Here is a 22,986-nt window from a genome sequence, read left to right as displayed (position 1 = left end):
TTAATTATTAGATAAAAATTAATTGTCAAAAAATATATTATGTAAATTTACATGTACATTAAATATATATTAGAAATTTTAGTGTTATATATAGTAACATTAATTATTTTATAACATAATTATCCTATTATCTCATTGGTTAGAGTGTCGTGCTAATAACGTGAAAGTCATATGTTTGAAAAATGCTAGGTGCACGAAGCAATTGCCTTCAATGTGTAACTTATGTATTCACTATTTTCCAATATGACTTTAATGTAACATATGCACTAATGATTGATTGAAATTCAATAAGACTCAATCAAGGCTTAATATCACTTTAGTGTAATTGAAACTCAATAAGACCCACTATATGACTTTAGTGTAACATATTCATATGCACTAATGATGGCCCAATCAAGGCTCGATATCACTTTAGAGTAACATATGCACTAAATTGAAACCTAATTTAGGCCCAATATATGACTTTAGGGTAACATATGCACTAATGATTGATTGAAACCCAATAAGGCTCAATCAAGGCCTAATATATGACTTCCAAAAAAATACAATAACCAAAGCTTAACAATTAATTAAAAGTTACTAGTGCATGTTCGCATTTGATGCATAGCTTAACCACTTTTTTTTTTTGAGAAACCACTCTCGCTTGATTATGTAAAAGAGTCAAGCTCAATTTTTTATTTTCATATATTACATTTTAAGATCAATTTTTTTAATTGTCTTGTATAAAAATAATTATTAAATATTATATTGATAAAGTTATAAAAAATTAAGAAAAATTAATAAATATAATTAAGTTAGGAAATTTTAATAAAAATAATTAAATTATAATTTTAGGTTAGGGAACCTTAAGTTTTGTTTGGCCCAACTTTTTTTGGGCTTAAAAGCTACTTATAAGTTAAAATAAAAAATATAAGTAGAAGATGCTTATTAATTTTCATTTTTATACTTTAAAAACTCCTTTTAAATTAAAAGTTAGACAAAATAATTGAGCGTACAACATATAAATATTAAATTTTCTAAAAATGACACTTATTTTTTTGTTATTTTATCTTTAAAAATAAATAACTTTCTTTAAGAACAATTTTACTAAAGTTCAAGCAAGCTTTAAAGACTAAAAAAACACTCAGTAAAAATAAAAACAAACTTAATAAAAATAAAGAGTCTTAATATAAACAATTTTACTAAAATTAAAACAAGCTTGGACTTAAAAAAAAAACTTAATAAAAATAAAAACACACAAACACAATAAAAATAGAAAACACACTCGGTAAAGACACACTAAAAATAGAAAACACACAACACACACAAACGCACATCACACAAACCCACAACACACAAACTTTCTTCCTTTGGAGTGTTAGCCGCCACCACACCACCGCCCAACTACAGATCCACTCTTGTTCTTGGTCGCGGTCGCAAATCCAGGCTCATGTGGCCAACCACGCCAAAGATCCGCACTACAGAACACCCCCCAATTGACTCGTGAAACCCTAACCTTCTCACACACACTTGCCACACCTTTGCTTGTTGCTTAATTGGTACTTTTTCTTTCTTTTACTGATTATGGAATTTAGTATTTGGTTTGTTTGATTTTGTATTTATTTAAGTTTTAATTAGCTTGCTATTTGGTTTTTCATTCTATAGTAATGAATGGTTATGTTGAATTAATGAAGTAAGTTTGCGGTAGTTTGAAACTCTGCATATCACCGAAACATGTTGGTATAGATCCTGATAGATTGTTATCTGCAAAATCCAATAAATGTCAAAAAGGTAGACCATGGAGCTCATCGGGAATTCTTCATGTGATTGTGTTACCTCTTAACAGTAACTCTGCAAGTAATGGAAGGTTTTTGGTTATATACCTTGGCCTAGACCCAAAATACCTATTGTTTCCTAACGACAGTTTTTCCTGCCAAGAGATTATTGTTGCTCAACTCTAAGTTAGAAAGATAAGGCAAATATCATATTGAAGTTGGAATTCCACCTGACAAATTGTTGTTAGATAGATCAATGATGCTTAATCCTAGCATACCCATCCCATCGGGTATAGTTGTTGTCAAATAATTGTTAGATAGATAAAGATACCACAAATGTCAGATCCCAGTTAAGGATAGTGGAATGCTCCTATTCAGGTTGTTATTTGAGAGGCACGAGAATATCAAATTTGACATTTCTTTGCCAATATTGGCTGGCATTGTTCTGGACAGCAAGTTTTTCCTTAGATCAAGAGCACTGATACCAGGCCAAAGTGGAATTGAGCCTATCAACTGATTGAAAGCAAGGTTAACCGTGATAATGGCATAAGGATCCAATAGAAATAAATGTTCTACATATTGGGAAGGTGAACACTTATTTTGTTGTGAGAAAGATCTAGCTCCAAAATTTGGGAGGAGATTTTGTAAAACCAACGGGGTATCTCTCCAGAAATTCCAACGTTTTCTAGGATTACATCCTACAAGAATGTTAGGTTTCTGAGTCAGTTATGAAATGTAGGACCAACTCGACAACCATGAATTTCCACAAGATACAAATGCTTAAAATGAGTAAAACAGTCTTGGGTCACTTTGAAGGCAAATGAGTTTGTTTTAGATGATGCAGAGAAAATGTTTAGGTTTGAGAGATTATGGAAATGGATATTTTTCATTGTGCCTTCCCAGTTGTTGTCAAGTAGATATAGAGTTTCCAACGAGGTTAGTTGATCAATACTTTCTAGAATTTTCCCATTCATCATTTTGCCTTCCAAGCAAAATGCTCTTAGATTTGATAAATTTCCTATTGATGCTGGTATAGGACCTGAGAGTGAGTTGCTAGACAAACCAAGAACAAGAAGATCTTTGATTTGCCCTACAGAATGGGGCAATTTCCCAATTAGGTGATATGATGACAAATCTAGATACTGCAGACTTTGGTGTCAAGCAGACCTTTGATTTGATGTCAAACTGTCGCAAACTTACTAATATTGTCATTCTACTGCATTACTTAAACATCTACATGCTGCTTCTACTAAGTGTAGTCTCTGTATTAGGAATTGGGATATGACATAATATGAGGCAATGTTTAATTAACCATGACTGTCGTGTACCAGTCTATCATTATCAGCTTGAACATTACTATTATGGTGATGCAATGAGATGCACCTTTTGGCTAATCTAGATTATATATATATAAAAAAAAAGAATGGAAGAATTAATAGATAGAAAGAAGCATCAAAATGAGATAATGTAAAAGCTTTATATATATACTTGTGTATAATAAACAACAAAAGACTTTCTTAATAAAGAGTATAAGAAACATTCTAACTCTTAGACATTAAACTTGTGAATGTATAAATCTAGGATGGCCCCTAACCGTACATTATTCCACTACTTGATCGTGTAAGCACTTATTAATAGGATTAAAACACCTATCTTAAAAGGGGGCTTGTATCAGATGACTAATCTCATAATTGGACCTGATAAAGAATATTATTGGAATCACTAATTTGTTGATTGAAGTAGCAATATCTGTTATGGCCTGGCTAAAGCAACCCCTCCTCTTCCCAAAAAAAAAAAAATAGGACACGACACAAGATGTACATCTTATATTCCTATGAGACAAAACTCTAGTCTCCTTAGAACTATACTAATAAAAGTCTAGTACTTGATGGTCATGAATGGCTCCAATTCAAAATCATGATTTCCTATATAGCAAAAGGATATATGTATTCTATCCACAAATTTTTTTATGTTTAATTTTATAATATTCATTTTTTTTCTTTTATTTTTTAGATACTTCTTTTTTTTATTTTTACTGTACTAGTTTTGTAAAAAAACATGTAAGTAGATATTATTAAGATATTTATTGAAGCGTACACATAAGAAAAGCTAGCTAGCACCCTCCTCCACTCATTGGTGAATGGTGGAACTAAGTGCCTTCCTCAAACCTAGTTTTTCTATTTGTGCATGTGTGAGAATCATTCATTAGACACAGTTTAGTCATAACTATGCATATAGTTATCGAGTTTCTACATTCAACTGATTTATCTTCACATTTCTTTCTACATGATGACATGAAGGAGTTTTAGTTGTCAATGGTTGGAAATGGCTTGAAGACTGCAATATTATTGTGAAGTTCTCCAGTAGGTATTTTGTTAAATCACTTTTCTCTTAATTAAGTTTAAGCATCTTTATGATTTAATTGTTTGTGATATATACTTGATTTGGTTAGTTTACTAGTTTATGTTGACCCCTCTTAAAGAGTGAAAGTTGCAGGCTCAAATGCTCTTCATAACTAAAACTATACATATTTACTTAATTACTCCTATAAACGAAAAAATAGTTGTGTTTGACCCTTGAAAACTTCTAAATACATGAATACATACTATACTAAAGGGGGACTTTAATTAACAAAGAGATGAGGTCAAGGTGATCCTCATATTATATGATCATATATCTCAGAAGTCAGAATGAGACAAACACGTTATTCAGTAAATATGTTGTATGCATTTCCATTGAGCATTATGTGGTACAAAGGAACTGCATTGAACTGTGAGACTTGAGTACTGAGTAGTATGTGGTGACTTGAGTACTGTCCACATGTGGATACTTCAGACATGATTCATTCAAATTTCTCGAATTCTCCTTTTTCACTATTTTTTTCTCTAAAATTTTATAACACCATCTTTGGCATAAACATTTAGCTTGACAAACATTATGAGGGATCCTCATCCTTATCCCTATCTGCTACAAATTTGAAAAAATTTTCAAACTTGGTGCACAAATTGATGGGCCAATACTGTGATTTATGACATTCATGTCAGATACATGTTCAACCAATTGAATTAGATTTGTTTGTTCTCCAACTATATATTTAAGGGTGTTACTTGGTGCACCCAGCATTTTTGCAGGGGCACCCAACACCCGTGGTGAAATGGCAAAAATGTCCTTCACCCTAATACTATAAATACTCCTAGTTATCCGTCCGTACAGCGCGTTTCCTTCTCCTTTACCTACGATCGCTTCTTCATCTTCCTTTTCCTTTGATCCGCTTGTTCCTCTTTCGGTGTTCATGTCGCTCTTCTTCTTCTTCTTCTTCTCCAACAAAAAAAATGACATTTTTCTGAAAAACCCTCATACAGATCATCAATCCGTATGGTTCATACGGATTGCCAATCCGTATGTTCATACGGATCGATAATCAGTATGAACCATACGGATTACTGATCCGTATGGGTTTTTTATTTGTTGAATAATTATTTTTTTCAATTTTTTTTCTTCTAAATTTGTTTTTTTTGTGACATTTTCTATTTGTCAATTATTATTTACATTGTTTCGTAGTGTAATGTTGTTTTGTAATGTTAGTGAAATTTTATAATTTTTTCTGATTTATATGTTAAGTATTGATTTTATTTATGAAAAATATATTAGTTATTACTAATATTAGATTAAATTGCTAAAATTAAGATTAGATTGGTGAAACAATTAATTTTCAATATTGTTGTATTATATTTGTCTAACTTTTAAAAAAATCGAAACAAATATTTAAAAGATATTGAATTTGTTACTTATGAAAAATATTGAAATCATAATTAAAAATAATTTAAATTTTTTAGTTACAATAAATATTTAAACAAAAATATTTAATAATTAAAATTTGTTATAAAAATATTGAAACATAATTTTTAATTGTACAATAAATCTGTTAGTTATAAAAATTATGAAACCAAAATTTAAAAGTTAAAATATGATAAGATTTTTAGTTTAAGATAATGATTGAAATCAAATTTAAAAATATATTTGATTTAGAAGTTATAAAAAATATTGAAACCAAAATTAAATTTTAAAATATGATAAGATTGTTAGTTTAAGATAATGATTGAAATCAAATTTAAAAATATATTAAATTTATTAGTTATAAGAAACATGGAAACCAAAATTTAAGATATGATAAGATTGTTAGTTTAAGGTAATGATTGAAATTAAATTTAAATATATATTTGATTTTGTAGTTATAAAAAATTTGAAACCAAAATTTAAGATACGATAAGGTTGTTAGTTTAAGGTAATGATTGAAATTAAATTTAAAAATATATTTGATTTTGCAGTTACAAAAAATATTGAAATCAAAATTTAATATTTAAAATAGGATAAGATTGTTAGTTTAAGATAATAATTGAAATCAAATTATAAAATATATTTAATTTTTTAGTTATAAAAAATATGGAAACTAAAATTTAAAATATAATATGATTGTTAGTTTAAGGTAATGCTTGAAATTAAATTTAATAATATATTTGATTTTGTAGTTATAAAAAATATTGAAACCAAAATTTAAAATATGATAAGATTGTTAGTTTAAGATAATGATTGAAATCAAATTTAAAAATATATTAAATTTGGTAGTTATAAAAATATTGAAATCAAAATTTAAGATTTAAAATTTATTTATTAATCCATATGTTTTAATTTTTTAGAAATTTTTTATTCATTTAATTTATTTACAAAATTTGATAATTTAAAAAGTTTTATATTTAATTGAATGATGTATTTAGATGTTTATTATAATGATTAAAAATTAAATAAATATGATATTTAATGGAATTTAGATGTTTTTTTTGTAGCAATTGATAATTAAATAAATTTGATATATTTTTACATTTGTAAATACTTATTAAACCTATCATTTTTATTTATAATTTATCTATAAAAAGAAATTAATTATTATATAAAAATAATCATTGCAAAATTTATTATTTAAATTTACATATACATTAAATATAAATTAGAAATTTTAGTGTTATATATAACGACACTATTTGTTTATAAGATAATGTGTCTATTAGCTTACTTGGTTTGAGTGTTTTATTAATAATGCAGGTCACACAAGTTTGATCTCTTCTTGGACCATTAATTTTAAATTAAATTGTAAATTATATTTTTGAAAAAAAAATTAAAAAAATCCTATGGGCCATGTACGGATTGGCAATCCATAGTCCCAGTATGGATTGACAATCCGTATGTACATACCATTTTTTTTGCTTACCTCTCCTTCTCCGACGATGAAAACTGATCAAAAATCACTATATACTCCTAACAAACCGCCCTTAACAAAAGCAAGTTACTCTAAGTGATGAAAATTTTGCGAAAAAAAAAATGATGCTACAAAAATGAAAAAATCCTGCTTCTATTTGTAACCCTAAATACCATAAGGGTATTTTTGACATTTTGGAAAAATGTTGGGTGCCCCAACAAAAATGCTGGGTGCCCGAAGCAATTCCCTGTATTTAATTATCCCAATATATGTTCTATGTTAAGCTAATGAGCCTTTTAGTGAAAAGAGTATTTTTTTTCCCCTCTCTTGGAGCCTTATGTAAGGAATTGAAGTCTATTGCTCATGAAATCCACTTTGTTTTGTGTCTTTTTGGCAAATTAAATATTGATATTCCTTGATTGTCTTTTTCTTTTAAAAGTAATCATACAAAAGCAACATGCACGAAAAAAAAAAACTATGCGGTAAATGTTAGAATTACATTATCTAATCATCTTGATCCCCTTCGATAAAAAAAATTTATCTAACACGTATTTAAGAATTAAAAAACAAGTATATGAGAGGCTTGAAAATAAATTAATTTTAACATACATAATTATATTTGTTAATAAATTATAAGACTGCATTTTTTATGGGATATATTAATTAACATGCGGCACCAAATTCTATAAAATTGCACAGTTTAAAAAGCATTACAAATAGTAGAATTTATTATTTTAATCATTAGATTTAAATTAAATTCTCATAAAATAAATCAAAAAGACAAAATTTCATAAGATTTAAAAATTTAATATACATGATCAATAAAAAACTTCATTAATATTTTGAATTTTATAAGTAAATTCTGTATGATCTCATTTACGACATAGTTAAGAAATGTCATTAATATTTTAGATTTTATAAAAAAATTATGTAACTTTTAAATATGTCTTTTATTTCTCTAATTAAGTAAATTTTTCTCTCATTTATTCAGTAATTACTAATTTGGTAAAAAAAAAATTAAACCCTTGTACTCCATAAAAATTTGTCTGGAGAGACTATATCATAACTCATAAGATATATATAATTATTAACCCATTAGTCAAAGTTGGTCTAATGATAAAAATTTGAATAGTTTACATCAAATCTTAAGTTTTAATTTTATTATTGTCGAAAAAAGTTATTATTATTATTATTATTATTTTGGGACCGTGGAGATTTGTGACGTTTATTTTTGTGAATGGATTTCCTTTACAAAGTGATGGACTTCCAAAAATACTTGATCCTATGCATTTCTTGGTTTTGCGTAGCTTCTTTTTGGATTGATTTGCTTCCTCTGCATATCTTTCTTAATGGACCATAAAAAAAAAATTGGGATGCACACTATCCTCCTTTTTATCACATTAGTATTATTTTTATCCAACCTGCATGCATACACATACACCGCTAGCAAATATACAAAACTAGGGTAAGTTTTTAAAAAAAAAACTTACTTCAATGTGCTGGATTATTTTTTTTTTTCAATTTGTTGGACTGTAATACTTTATTATTAGAAAATTTGAATAATTTTTTCTTGGATATCAAAATGATAATTTCTTAGATCTTCTTGATGTAAGGTTTTGATGTGCCTCACACTTATATAAATGGTGGCTTCATTGATGTAATAGTATGTCTCTTGTGTGTTTGTATGAACACACTCCATTAAATACTACCAAATCATTTCATTTCATGATTATATTTTCTTACTTCTTGACATTTCTTAATGGAGATTTGTTGTTGGTAATTTGTATCAATAGAGATTCCTGAGAACCGAAGGTGGATGTATTAGAGGTTGGATGCTAATAAATGTTGGACAAATAAGTTTAGAGAAGGAGTGTTTGAATTTGTATAGTTTGTTACTAGTCAGGACATGCTTCAAATGCAAGGAGAACAAACAAGGTGTCCCTGCAAGAAATGCAAATATAATGTTTTCAAGTTTGTTGATGATGTGATGAGGGATCTTTATGAGGAAGGGTTCATGCCAAATGATTATTGGTGGAAAAACCACGGTGAAGAGTTACCACAATTTCCTCTAATAGTGCTACAAGGTTCATACTACGAAAGTGGTGGACAAAGGGAAGAATTGAATCCTTATGAGCAAATGATCATGGATCATGCTGGACCATCAATTGGCCAAGACAAAGAACAAGAGGGTATAATTGAGATAGAATGCATGGAGGAAAATCCTAATCCTAAAGCTCTAAAGTTCTTTGATATGCTTGCATCTGCGCAAGCACCATTGTGGGAAGGATGCAAGCATCAATCAAAATTGTCAGTTTCTTTGGTCTGTCTTAGCTTGAAATCTGATTATAATATGTCAGAAGGGTGTTTTAATCGTATGGTTCAACTTATGGGTGACACCATTCCAAAAAACAATACTATGGTTAGTAATTTTTATCAAGCTAAGAGGTCAGTGCAAAAATTAGGTCTTAGTTGTTTGAAAATTGATTGTTGCCTAAATGGATGCATGTTGTATTACAAAGAAAACCTAGATAAGAGTATACATAATTGCTTTATTTTTTTTGTAAAAGTGATTGGTACTTGACAGTTAATAGGAGAGGGATTGAAAAGATGTTTCCTGTTAAAAAAATGTGGTACTTTCCACTCATTCCAAGACTAAAAAGATTGTACTCTTCAATGGCCACTGCATCTCACATGAGATGGTATAGTGAGAATCAGAAGGACCTGAATGTCATGTGTCATTTGGATATTACATGATGTTTTTTGCCATGGACTTAACTTATACTATGTAAATTATAGGTAGATTACAGGTAGATTACTTAGGATTTGTGCAGAAATATTTTCCTTATAAAGTGGCTTGTCTCATTCGGGTTTTCATTATACTATAGGCAGTGGCTTTCTATTGTCTTTGCTAGTCCTCTGACTACTCAGATTTATATTTGGATATAATGGCTTGTCTCATTCGGGTTTTCATTATATTGCAGGCAATGGCAGGTGGTCTGTTGTTGAAGCTTCCATTCAACACCATATTTCAGTATCTCCAGGTTGTCTGTAGTCGATGTTTGTAATTGTATGTATTCATTTGATGCAACGAAAACTGAAATATGTTATTCTGCACAAGGCCTCGGTCTGTATGTCTGCATGTTTAGTGGTAATTGACCATGAAGGTGGATAAAATTATTGTAACTCCTGATTTTCATGTATTTGTTCATTGCAAGATATTGAGCCACTTCTTGTTTTATTGCAATTTTTAGGTGTTTAATTAGTAGATTTGTCAGTGTTGATTAGTCATGGTTAATTGCCTTTTGTTTTATGCAGATGTTACAAACAATTGCAATGTGAATAAGGTGTATTGGTCCACGTGCAATGTTCTATGTTGTTGTTGTAGTGTTTGACTATTATGTTCCTTGGAAGGAAATGGTATAAATACAAAATATGCTTCCTTAGTTCTTCATTTCATGAAAGTTTTAATGTCGTATTGACTTTAAAATTGGTTTACTTGGTTGTGCAATTGGCTAAGGGGAAAGGGTTTATCAATAATTTTCAATTGCCGCATGCTTGCATCAAATATATTTTGAGAATTTGCTTGTAGCTTCATGTGTAAACAACTAAACATAAGAAAAGATTTCATTTCTGGTTGTGCCAAAAATGTTGTCAGTGCTTAGGAAACTAGAAAAACTTTGCTCTTGACTTGAAAGTTGTAATTTCCATTTTTTATTCTTTGGGTAGTGGTTAACAAATCAGGTAAAAAATGTATATGGACCTATACCATTTTGACAAATACTAAATTGTATTCATGAGGAGCATGGCAACAATGTCTTCATACAGGAAAGTTTAGAGTTTTGCTAAAAAAATATGGGTTAAAATGACTTTAGTCTAATTGTGCATAGGATAATACCTTGCATATCAGCAAGTGTGTCCTTTAGGAACGGAGGGAGTACTAATTTTCTATGTTTTTTCACTACAAAATTTATAGAAATAAATATAAGTTGTTGGAGATCTAAGATATCATCCTTGGTGAGAGTATCTGCATACTTATTGATAGTGATTAGCTATTCAAGTTAGTGAGAGGTTATTTTGTTGCTTTTCGCCAATAGGCGTCCACATATTAAGTTATTTGATGTAATGACAAATAGTAACTAGGTTGACTGATATGGTATAGTTGTTGTTTAGGTTGCACAAAGTGAGGAACTCACTAAGAATTCTGACATTGGGAGGCCAGCAATAAAGGCCTCTGAGTTTCTTTCTCAGCAAACACATTGTTCCCATTCTGGTAGGAGTGTTATCGGAGATGTTCTAAAAACACCAAACTTTTGAAAATCTAAAACCATCAATCTTGGTCGAAGAGATTTAGTTAAGAAGGTTAGTGCTAAGACACGAACGCCTGAACAACTAGCATACTTGAATCTGAAGGAAAGGAGTAACACAATAACCTTGAGTTTCTCTATAGTTAAGGGGAAGCAACAGGTTAGCAATGAATAAATTTTCTTCAATTTTATTCGAAGTGCACAAGGCTTACTTTTAATTTACATTTATTTTGTTTCTTTTATTGTTACTTCTTTTAATTTGAGGGCGAGCCCTGGTGCAGCGGTAAAGTTGTGCCTTGGTGACTTGTTGGTCATGGGTTCGAATCCGGAAACAGCCTCTTTGCATATGCAAGGGTAAGGCTGCGTACAATATCCCTCTCTCATACCTTCGCATAGCGAAGAGCCTCTGGGCAATGGGGTACGCTAGTTTTTTATTGTTACTTCTTTTAATTTATTTATTTTCATTGTCTTACTATGAGGTTGATGCTCAAATGTATTTGTGGAAATGGAACACTCGTATAGTGATATTAGGTGTAGATGGGACAATTACAAGGAGAGGACACATCTTAGTAAAAGGAAACTATTTTCGAAATACATATTGTAATAAGATGACAAACTTATGGTCAACATTAAGACTGTTAATAGTTTGTTGCTTTTTTCATTGCTAATTTGATCTAGCAAATAAACATACTTCATACTTGGTATCTGCCAAAAAGTGCTACTCAACAATGTTGTTGAAGTACCAACACCGAGTGAATCAACAACTCAACCTCAATCAACTATACTTTTTGTGTCCTATTATCACTGAAGGAAAAGTAGACAAAAGGGACTCTGTCTGTCTCTGAAATGCATGTTTAGAGTACCAATGGTATACCAAGATCAAAGCCATATTTTTGTTCAATTGTTTGGTGTTGTGTTCAAAGACCATACAAATCTTATTAATTCCACTTCTCTAACTTTTGGTTGCCATTTTGTTTTATGTCTTGTCCTACGACTTCTTCAAAATTGGTATGTTGATTACAAAACATATAAGATCAACATAGTACAACCATGAATACATTAAGTTTGGTGGTGTGCGCAAACAATTAATCTTATGTATTAGTGTTTTTTAAAATGCACTTGCCTATGTATTTTTCACTGAGGTCACCAAACTTTGGCTTACAAGTTCCTTAAATGTCTTCTTCTTAGTGATCAAGCTTATAGGTATATTTGTTTACCTAGGGCATGGACTCATTCACTTACATGTTGAATTCTCTGTTTAATAAACTTCTGTTTGAAGTCAAGTTAGACACACAAAAGTTAGAGTTCCTATAAATTTAATCTCAAGATGAACTTTGTGAAGCACACTCTAATGTATAATAGGATTTTGTAGAAGGCATATATTTAACCCTTTATATATATATATATATATACTTAACTGTCATTGATTGTAAAGGATATTCAGATTGACTGTTTTGTTAAACTGTTAATTGGGCTAGACAAACCAGATCAACCATCAGCAGTCCAATGACAACGATTGAATAAGAATCTTACTAAGCAGGTAAAGAATCATTGTTGTATTTGTGCTATTAGTTTCCATACCTTTTCTATAATTTCTTTTTTTTTTCATTTAATTCTACTCGATGGTTTCATAATGTTAAACTTTTTCTTTTATTTTATGCCTTACAGTCAGATGTTCTAGGTCAATTCATGCCTTTAGTAGGAATCGATTGGTCACAGACGGGAGTTGCTCATTTATTCTCAGATATCAAAGTTTGTCCACATGAAAATAGAATGTTCTGTACTTAAATGTTGAATGCATTGATTAGTGCGATTGCGTGTGTCTTTAGTTGTTTTGGATTACTACAACATCAAAATAGAATGTTCTGTAATGTTGAATGCATTGATTACATATGTCAAGAAAAAAAGGAATAAACATAGAGAACAATTAATGTCTTTACATATGGACTGTATTCTTTTTTTTAGGTGTATATTCAAATTGTTTGTCCATGTGTTTTTTTTTCTTTCATATGTTAGTTGGGCTGATGATCAAATTATTAAGGGTTGGATGCTTTGGTTTACATTTGGTTATTGTAATTTTGTAGCCATTTAGCTTGAAATGCATTCTAAGCTAGTATTAATTTTACATTCTAAGACAGATTTTATACAAGAACTATCTTAGAATGCATGTTTTCTAAGACGGTCTTTATATAAGAACCGTCTTAGAATGCATGCTTTCTAAATAACCATCTTAGAAAACATGAATTCTAAGAAGGTTTTTATACAAGAACCATTTTAGAAAGCATTTCTAAGATGATTTTTATACAAGAACTGTCTTTGAAAGCATTTCTAAGACGATTCTTGACGGAAGCTTGCTTGTGGAGCTTCTATGGAGGCTGGATCTTTGACCTTCAATGAGGTTCTTCCATGGTGATTTTCCACCATGGAGATGCAGCGGAAGGCAAAGGAGAAGAGGAGAGGGGAGACACCATCCACTAGGGAATAAGCCATGGAAGAAGGAGCTTCACCACCAAGAATGTGCCTTGGATAAGAAGCTTGAAGATGATGCTTTAATGGAGGAAAAGAAAGAGAGAAGGGAGGAGCACGAAATTGAAGGAATAAAAGAGGGAGAGAAGTGGACTTTTGAAGTGTGTCTCATAAGACTTTCATTCATCAAAGTTACAACAAGTGTTACAAATGCTTCTATTTATAGACTAGGTAGCTTCCTTGGGAAGCTTTCTTGTGAAAACTTCCTTGAAAAGTTAGTGCTTAGCTACACACATCCCTCTAATAACTAAGCTCACCTCCTCGAGAAGCTTCCTTGACAAGATTCCTAAAGAAGCTAGAGCTTAGCTACACACAATCCCTATAATAGCTAAACTCACCCTCATGCCAAAATACATGAAAATACAAAAAAGTCCCTACTACGACTACTCAAAATGTCCTGAAATACAAGGCTAAAACCCTATACTACTAGAATGACCAAAATACAAGGCCCAAAAGAAGGAAAAACCTATTCTAATATTTACAAAGAAGAGTGGACCCAACCTTGGCCATGGGCTCAAAAATCTACCATGAGGTTCATGAGAACCCTAGGGCCTTCTTTAGTAGCTCTAGCTCAATCCTTTTGGATTCTTCAATCCAATACCCTAGGGGGGGGGGGGGGGTAGGATTGCATCATCCCCTCCACCTTGGAAAGGATTTGACATCAAATCCCGAGGTTCTTCATACTCTGGGCTCCTTCCCTTGACACCTGTAAAATGAATAAAAACATATATATTAGTGGTGTTGGGTGTGTTAGAATAAGGTAAGGTCTGAAAACCCTTTTCATGGGCATCTTCCCATGAGGGAACATGGTTCCTCACCAACTCAATGAGTGGTGCTACAAGTATAGAAAAATATGGGACAAACCTTTTGTAAAAGTTTGTTAAGTCATGGCAGCCCCAAATTTCCTTTATACTTGGTGGAGTAGGCCAATCAGGAATGACCTTTATTCTCTTAGGGTCTGTGGGAACCCCTTGATCACTATTTAAAAAATTAAGGAAAATAATGCAATAAAAAGTATATTTTTTAGTATTTTCATGTTGATTATTCCTACAAAAAAGTACGACAAACATGCGATGTCTCATATGAGCACCTAGGTTTGTATTAAAACCAAAAATAAGAACAAACCTACCTAATGAGTCCCTATGTACATGAATCATGAAGATGTTGGGTGCATGATGATTTTACAAAAGAGGGTTGCAACATTCAACACATTCATCATATCACTTATTTTAGGGATTTGGTGCCTAATAATACCTATTTTGGGCACCAAAAAAGCACAAGGATTTAAGCTCTTATGAAACAAACCCTCATTCAACAACTCCTTTACTTGAGGAATAACCTCAAGCCCAAGAGGTGTGACAGTGCTAACAAGTGTCTCTTTACAAAGGAGAAGATGTGGAGGTTGTCTAAGAGGGGAAGTTTCTTTAATATTTGTCTTTATTTCAAAATGACTTTCCTTCTTAGCTAACCTCTTGGAGAAGACACTTACCTCCTTACACTCCTCCTTAATCATTAAAGGTTGTCCTTCTTCTTGGGGGTAGATTTCTTCACTAGATTCTTCCCTTTTTGCTTCTTCACTCATAATCATGGTTTTCTTAGTGGGGCATTCAGAAGTAATGTGTCATCTTCCAAGACATTTAAAGCACTTTATGGAGCTAGTCTTCTCTTGCATACTAGCCTTAAGGGGTTACTTTTCTATTGTCTCCCTCTTATTATCTTTGGGCTTAGAAGGTGTCACCCCTAAGATGCCTTGACCTTGGTCTTTCTTTGGATAAGAGTGGGAGCCATAAGATTTTGAAGTAGACTTCCTTTTAAGTTGTTGCTCTACCCTTATTTCTCAATCTAAGTTAGCCTCTTCATTGTCCTTCCCATGGAAGTATGGGAGGTTAATGTTAGCCTCTTGAGGCTTTCTTTCCTTTTCTCTCCTATGGGAGTGAGGTCTAAGATGTGACCTATGTCTTCCTTCATAATAGTCATGAAGTTTTTCACTTAGGCTCTTACAAGAGTTATGACTACTATAGGAGACATGTTTTTCTTTTCTTAACTCTTTTAGTATTTTCCTTCTTTCTTCTTCCTTTATTTTCTCTTTTTCATCTTGACTTATTTCTTCTACTCTTTTTTTCCTTTTTTTTTTCTCTCTTGTTTTTTTTTTTTTCATAACTTGAGGGAACTCAACTCATCTAAGATTCTAGATAGAGGGTTCTTATGACTAGTATCCTCACCATTAACACTAGTTGAATGATGACTGATATTGGTTCCAAAGTTGTGGTTCTTTCTTGTTGGGGGTTTGAAAACAAAAGGTAAAAAAAACTATGGTTGAAACTAGCCAAAAATAAACACTAAAAAAGGTGTGAAAGATAAGGTAAAAAGTAATTGGTAAAAGGTAAGCTATCTAGGCGGTTTGACAATGGAAGGTAAAGGAAATAAGCTATGAAAGTAAGCAAGAAATGTAAACTAGGCAAATCCTAAGAGTGTTTGGATGACTACATTTAAGGTTTCCAACAAAACACTCACAATCCTAAGGGAAAATTGCCTAAAATTATTACACACAAATGGAAGTAGGGTGACCTATTGGAGGCTCCCAACTTACTTCCAATGAAAAGCCTTTTCGTTACAAAATTTGAAAGTAATGAAAGTAAGTAAATTGTCAATTACAAAATTACCAAAAGGTCCTCAATTTTGGTGGTTGTTCTCTCTTTGGTGATTCACTCAATTTGAAGTGCTTCTTAGTCCAATAGCTCTTAAGGTGGTTGGCCCCTTGCTTCTTGACCTATATTCTTCAAGGGATGGCACCAATCCTCCTTTGCAATTCCCTATATGGCAACTCACAAACAAGGAAACAAAGACACAAGAAATAACCAAAGACCAAAAAATTGAAATGAAAGCTAAACCAATGGAGTTTTAACAAGACAATTTTTCAAGGATTATTCAACAATTAAAGCAATGAAAAGGACATAGAAGCAAGCTAAGACTCAAAGAGAAACTTAGAATGACTCTAGAGTAGAGTAAACAAAAACTAAAAAAAAAAACTAAAAAAAAAACTCAACAAACCTCTAGCTTTGACACTTGTTTTCACACTAATTTTCAATTGAAATTTCGAAACTAAGATTGGTATAAAATAGGCATCAATTATAGAATAAATTTTGAGCCAAAACAACAAGCACACTTTCCTTTCACCTTTTTTATTTCTTTTCTGGATACTGATTTTTCTGCCAACTTGTGTGATCTTTTGTATTTTTTTCTTTTATCCAAATCACTTGATTCTTTTTTTCTAACTTTTTTTTCAGATGTATAGAAAATTCAGTAAAACTTTCAGCTCAAAATTCACAGTGACCAATTCTCAATAATTTTTACAAGTTCGTATGTCCAAGCTGCCAACACCAGCAATTTCAGACTTCAAATTTTTTTTTAGCATGGAATATTGATTGCCTTGGGCTTACTTTCAACCTTCCTATGTATGTTGAACTCACTAGGCTTGTTTACCATAGTTTTAGGAGTTCAATATTCACTTAGGATCAAAATTTCAGCCAGCAATTCATTCACCAAACTCAAATTCACAATAGACACAATCATAAGGAAACCTAAAAGTTCAAGAAAAGGTTCACAATCAAAGACTCTCTAAGAATTTTGAATGAACAAGTTAAGGACTAATTAATATGCAAGATTTGACTCAAATCAAATAATAGGCTAAAAAAATTGCATAGACTCATGAACAAATGAGTTAGACAAAGAAACAAGAAAAATAAAATTCAGCACAACATAAGAAATCTTATGTGATAAGTTTCATGACTAGACATGACTTCTATGAAAAAACTACAATAGGTGAACAAGTCACTGTAGATTTTTGAGGTTTTATTCTACTTTAATGTTTTTGTAAGAATTTTATGGTTTAGGTTTCAGCCACAAAAAATAGCAAGACAAAACTCAAAGAAACCTAAACTCAACACAACTCATGGTTCAAGAACATGAACAAGAAATTTGAACCATAGAAAATCAAATCTAGCTTCTATTGCAAGATTAATCGATGGAAATTCTAAAGAATCATGTTAACAACATTTAGCACAAGACATGTGAGGAGATGCATGGAGAAAAATGAAAAAACAACAATGGAAAAGAAGGTAAAACAAAAAAAAAAATTAATGGAGGTTTAAGGAGCACCTACTTGAAGCTCTTATGCTCTGATTACCACTTGACGGAAGCTTGCTTATGGAGCTTCTATGGAGGCTAGATCTTTGAGCTTCAATGAGATCCTTCAATGGTGATTTTCCACCATGGAGATGCAGCAGAAGGCAAAGGAGAAGAGGAGATGGGAGACACCATCCACTAGGGAATAAGCCATGGAAGAAAGAGTTTCACCACCAAGAATGTGCCTTTGATAAGAAGCTTGAAGAGGATGCTTTGATGGAGGAAAAGAAAGAGAGAAGGGGGGAGCACGAAATTGAAGGAATAAAAGAGGGAGAGAAGTGGAACTTTAAAGTGTGTCTCATAAGACTTTCATTCATCAAAGTTACAACAAGTGTTACACATGCTTCTATTTATAGACTAGGTAGCTTCCTTGAGAAGCTTTCTTGAGAAAACATCCTTGAGAAGCTTCTTTGAGAAAACTTCCTTGTGAAGCTAGAGCTTAGCTACACACACCCCTCTAATAACTAAGTTCACTTCCTCGAGAAGCTTCCTTGAGAAAATTCCTAAAGAAGTTAAAACTTAGCTACACACAACCCCTATAATAGCTAAACTCACCCCATGTCAAAATACATGAAAATACAAAAAAGTCCCTACTACAAAGACTACTCAAAATGTCCTGAAATACAAGGCTAAAACCCTATACTACTAGAATGACCAAAATACAAGGCCCAAAAGAAGGAAAAACCTATTCTAATATTTACAAAGAAGAGTGAATCCAACCTTGGCCCATGAGCTCATAAATCTACCCTGGGGTTCATGAGAACCCTAAGGCCTTCTTTAGTAGCTCTAGCTCAATCCTCTTGGATTCTTCTATCCAATGCCTTTGGGGGGTAGGATTGCATCAGTTCTTGTATAAAAACCATCTTAAAATGATCAATTTTTCTAAGACAGTTTTTATAGGAACCGTCATTGATAGTACCCACTTTCAACAACGTTGGCTATAAAGATGGTTCATAACTGTCATTGAAAGCTGTTTTTAACCGTCGTTAAATGAATTTTTGCAGTAGTGCTATCTATTGCTATATATTATATATAATAAAAAGCTAACACCAATACTTGTTAAGATGCATGCTTTCCAAGAGTAATTCATAATCATATCGTGAAGATTATTATAAGCCTTGAAGTTAAATATTGTATGTTATTATTATTATGATACATTGTTATTTAATTGTTGAGTATATTTTGTAATTAGTTAGAGTGTGAAATGTTAAACTGTAGACATGAAACATGGTTGTGAATGAGTGTGTGATTGATATTTGTAGTGATATTACTTGTCATGTGAGTTATGAGATATACAGTAACCTGACCAGTGTGTACCTTGAGAGAACTTTTATGCGCAGTGTTAAAGGAAATTGTAGGATTCCTAGTTAGGATCTTGAAGGGTTAAACTATAGCGCAATTTGTTAAATATGTTTGAAATATAAGAGTGAGGTCGTGGGTATTATATAACTCATAAACAGTGTCTGCGTGCAAATAAAAAAAAATATTTTAGGGGTTGGACCTGAATCAGGAAGGTGAGCCCCAAACGGATTCTTCGGAGTCTAGGCCTTGGAGGTAAAGATACTCGGTTTGAGTGCTCCTTTAAGCCCATGTTGATCCCATGTGGTTGGGGCATTCTCGCAAAACAGAGTAACTCTGAATGGTCACCTTATGATGTTACTTAGTGAGAGTGACCGAGTATACCCATTGTGTGGTGTGCTTTGTCATGTACTCCTAAGCGCCCCAGTGTTGTTTTTCACTGACATGGTACAACATTGCATATAGGCTTGAGTCTTAGTATAATTGTTGCATAACGCTTGTGTTTGAATTTCATTGAGTTAACAATTGTGGTTGATGTTATTTTATGGAGTGTGTAAACTTGAATGAGTGTGAATAATGTGTGCGATTTTGTGCAGTAATGTTATTTATATAAATTCAGCTTTAAGTATTATATGTTCACATGTTCTAATGTTTTATTATATACGAATGTGATAACTCACTCTCGGTGTATGTTTGTGTTTGGGCTGATTGTCACTTTTTTTCAGGTGAGCCTTCATATGATGAGTCACATGCTAGAGATGGAGAGACTTAGTCTGTGATAGGGATTATGATTTACTGAATGATATAATTGTGTTATACTTTTCTAATTTAGTTTCTTTTTATTATTTATTTAGAGTGGACGACCTTGTTTTGAGCCGGGATAATCTTACCTTTTATTAAAAAAAAATATTCTATTATGTTTTCACTAAGTGGATGTGAACCTTTACCCCTTTGAATTGATTTAAATTAAATGTGTTTAAAAAGAAAAATTATTAATTAATTTTGCATTTTTTTTCTTCTTTTATTATTATGTGTTTATAATATTTTAAATAAATTTTGTATGATTTATTTAATTAGTTAGTTATAATTGTAAGGGTAGAGGGTGTCACAATTACCCTCTTTTTTGGATTTGTCTGCTCGTAACCACTTTGGGTTGGGAGCATCTGATATGATAGGTATATGTGTGTTGGTCCCTGCGTCGGTGAAAAAATTGGTGGCTTAGGGTCAAATTGAATCAAGTTATTTATGTTTTTTCTCCCATAGTGTAGAAGCCTAAGCAAATCCCAATAAGATATCAAATCAAGTAACAAAAATAAAATACCAAAAACATAAATAAGGATTGAAGATAAATGAACTACAATAATTCATTACTTTTGTTTTGTGATGAAGTTAATGTTATTGAAAGAACGAATATGCTTTAACGTCGAATGTTATGGTCCAATACCAATGTTATTAAAAGAATATTTTGTTTCAATGATTCTATTTTTACTTAATGATGATAAATAAAGTCAATATCAAAAAACTAAACCAAAAACAGAGTATGTGGTAGAAACTAAACAAAAAATAGCACAAGTTTACCTGTTGGAAGGGCAAGCCATAATTAGTTCGTTCAACTTGTCTTGGTAGCTGAATTTATTGGTAGCATAACTTTGACCAAAAAAAGGTATAGATTCAAAATGACACCATTTGTTGCTAGGAAAAATATATATTAGATTGATAAATGGTAAAAATGATTTACAAACTGAACATGGTAGATAACATTTAGATAATCTAACCTTAAAAGTAGGAGTAATCTTGTAGCAGTCAACATATAAGAAAATTTATGTACAATAAAGTAAAAAAACCTGCAATGTAATTGAACTTAAGAAAACGTGCAATGTAGATAGATTATGATTTTTGTGAACTATTATAAGAAAAAAATACCTGTTATAAGTTTTGGAACACCTCCTTGAAAACTACATTAGTTGTTGTACTCAAGGGCTTTTTATCTTTATCATATATCATTACTTTTAGTCCATTTTTGTTTTGCACCTAAAAAGTGCTACATACAACTGGCCATGACTAAATACTGGTGTAGGCAGATATAGTCCAACACTTGCTAATAATTGTCCTTGTGATTTATTTATGGTCATTGCATAAGAGACAATTATTGGGAATTTCCTTCTAATGAGTTTGAAAGGCCAAGGTGATTGTGATGGAGACGTTGCCAATCTAGGAATGTACACGGTGTTGCCTTGGCCTTTACCTGACATGATTTTAGCTTCAATTATATGGTCGGCAAACCTTGTGATAATTAGTCTAGTACTGTTACATAGTCCTTCATTTTGATCTAAGTTTCTTAACAACATTATTCGTGAGTCAACCTTAAGCTTAATCTTATGATTTGGAAGCCTAGAGGTTGATAAAGAGTTTATAAATTCGGTAGTTATTGTGCTAAACCCTTCACTTTCTATTGTATCAGATTTTTCAATTGAATCTGAGCTTAGGTATTCTCTCTCTTCACCTAAAAGATGGAAAGATTGAAAAAACAAAAATGAATAATAATAATAAAATTGAATTCCTTGAATTATAGGTCTGTGGGCTTTAAGTAAATATACTTGGGATCAAAGATAATACATAATCGTTGATGTGGTCAACAATTTCTTTAGTTGATGCTAAAATAGCCCTGGGTTGTAGAAACTTTGAATCCTTGTAATGTTGCCTTATATTAGGGTATGTAGATTGAACTATAGCATCAATTGGATCAGTGTAATTCAGGATAAACAATTCTTTAGGTATTTCTATTGTACCATATCCATCATTTGCTTGGCCTAAAGTCCCATCTCCAATTTGAAGAATCCATTTTGCAAAGTTTGTAACTTCAGTTGCATGTGTAGTGTCTGAATTTGATTGTAAGCGTAAATTCTTAGTAAGTTTCAGCACATGACAGTGACTCCAAAGGTAAGATGCATTTATAGTTGTATGTACTATGTCTGAATGGGTTCCCCTCGGAATCATAGGTAAGATTGTTCTAAAGTCCCCACAAAAAACAACTATTTTTCCTCTGAAAACAGTGTCATTATTGTCACTAATTTTCATGATATCATTTAAGGTTTTGTCTAGTGCTTCGAAACAGAATTTGTGCGCCATTGGTGCTTCATTCCATATAATCAAACTTGTAACTTTAAGAAACTCAGCTAAGTCACTCCCCTGGGTTATATTACAAACTGAGTCATCTAAAGTTGGCATAGGAATCCTAAACTTTGAATGTGTTGTTCTTCCACTGGGTAGTAATAAAGATGTATATCTGTATAGGAAAAATATGCCACCCTTTTTCTCAATGACAACTTGCATTATTTGATTGAATATTTGCAGTTGTTCATCTGAAACATTTTTTAATTGAAAAACTTTTTGTAATTAGAATTAATTGATGGATGTATAAATTAATGTTTAGAGGTATATGGTTTTCTAAAAACTGAATAAAATTAAATGATAGTTAACTGAATAAAAAAAACTCTTTGTCAGTATAACTATTTAATAGATTAATTAAAATGATAATAAATGGAATGTATAAAGGAATGATACCAGTCAGAGCAAAGAATAATAGTTAGAATTCAACATCTAATTCAACAACATCAAAATCTAGTTCCAAGTGTATCAAACGATTTCCTATATAGCTTGGCAA

At 31.5% G+C, this 22,986-nt stretch overlaps 1 protein-coding gene across 4 annotated transcripts; it reads left to right on the top strand.

Annotated features, from left to right (window-relative positions):
* The first annotated feature begins 1,275 nt into the window (after positions 1 to 1,275).
* Positions 1,276 to 10,626, top strand: LOC102664627 (uncharacterized). 4 transcript variants are annotated; one of them, XM_041013154.1, is made up of 5 exons: positions 1,294 to 1,538; positions 4,055 to 4,121; positions 8,802 to 9,427; positions 9,990 to 10,049; positions 10,324 to 10,626. In XM_041013154.1, exons 3-5 carry the CDS (start codon positions 8,915 to 8,917, stop codon positions 10,345 to 10,347), a joined length of 597 nt encoding a protein of 198 aa, XP_040869088.1. In that variant the 5' UTR covers positions 1,294 to 1,538; positions 4,055 to 4,121; positions 8,802 to 8,914; the 3' UTR covers positions 10,348 to 10,626. The 4 variants fall into 4 exon arrangements, 1 of the variants encoding a protein (XP_040869088.1); XR_005890211.1 differs by lacking the exon at positions 8,802 to 9,427; XR_001386847.2 differs by lacking the exons at positions 8,802 to 9,427; positions 10,324 to 10,626 and having other exon boundaries at positions 1,276 to 1,538; positions 9,990 to 10,317.
* The last annotated feature ends 12,360 nt before the right edge of the window (positions 10,627 to 22,986 follow it).

The sequence above is a fragment of the Glycine max genome, chromosome 20 (assembly GCF_000004515.6).
Source record: "Glycine max cultivar Williams 82 chromosome 20, Glycine_max_v4.0, whole genome shotgun sequence".
NCBI lineage: Eukaryota > Viridiplantae > Streptophyta > Magnoliopsida > Fabales > Fabaceae > Glycine > Glycine max.
This window is presented reverse-complemented; position numbering and strand designations above follow the sequence as displayed.

Coding starts and splice junctions, on each gene's coding strand:
- LOC102664627 (XM_041013154.1), top strand. CDS start 8,915: ATGCTTCAAATGCAAGGAGAACAAACAAGGTGTCCCTGCAAGAAATGC. Junction 9,428..9,989: donor TTCCAAAAAACAATACTATG/GTTAGTAATTTT, acceptor ATTATATTGCAG/GCAATGGCAGGTGGTCTGTT. Junction 10,050..10,323: donor CCATATTTCAGTATCTCCAG/GTTGTCTGTAGT, acceptor TGTTTTATGCAG/ATGTTACAAACAATTGCAAT.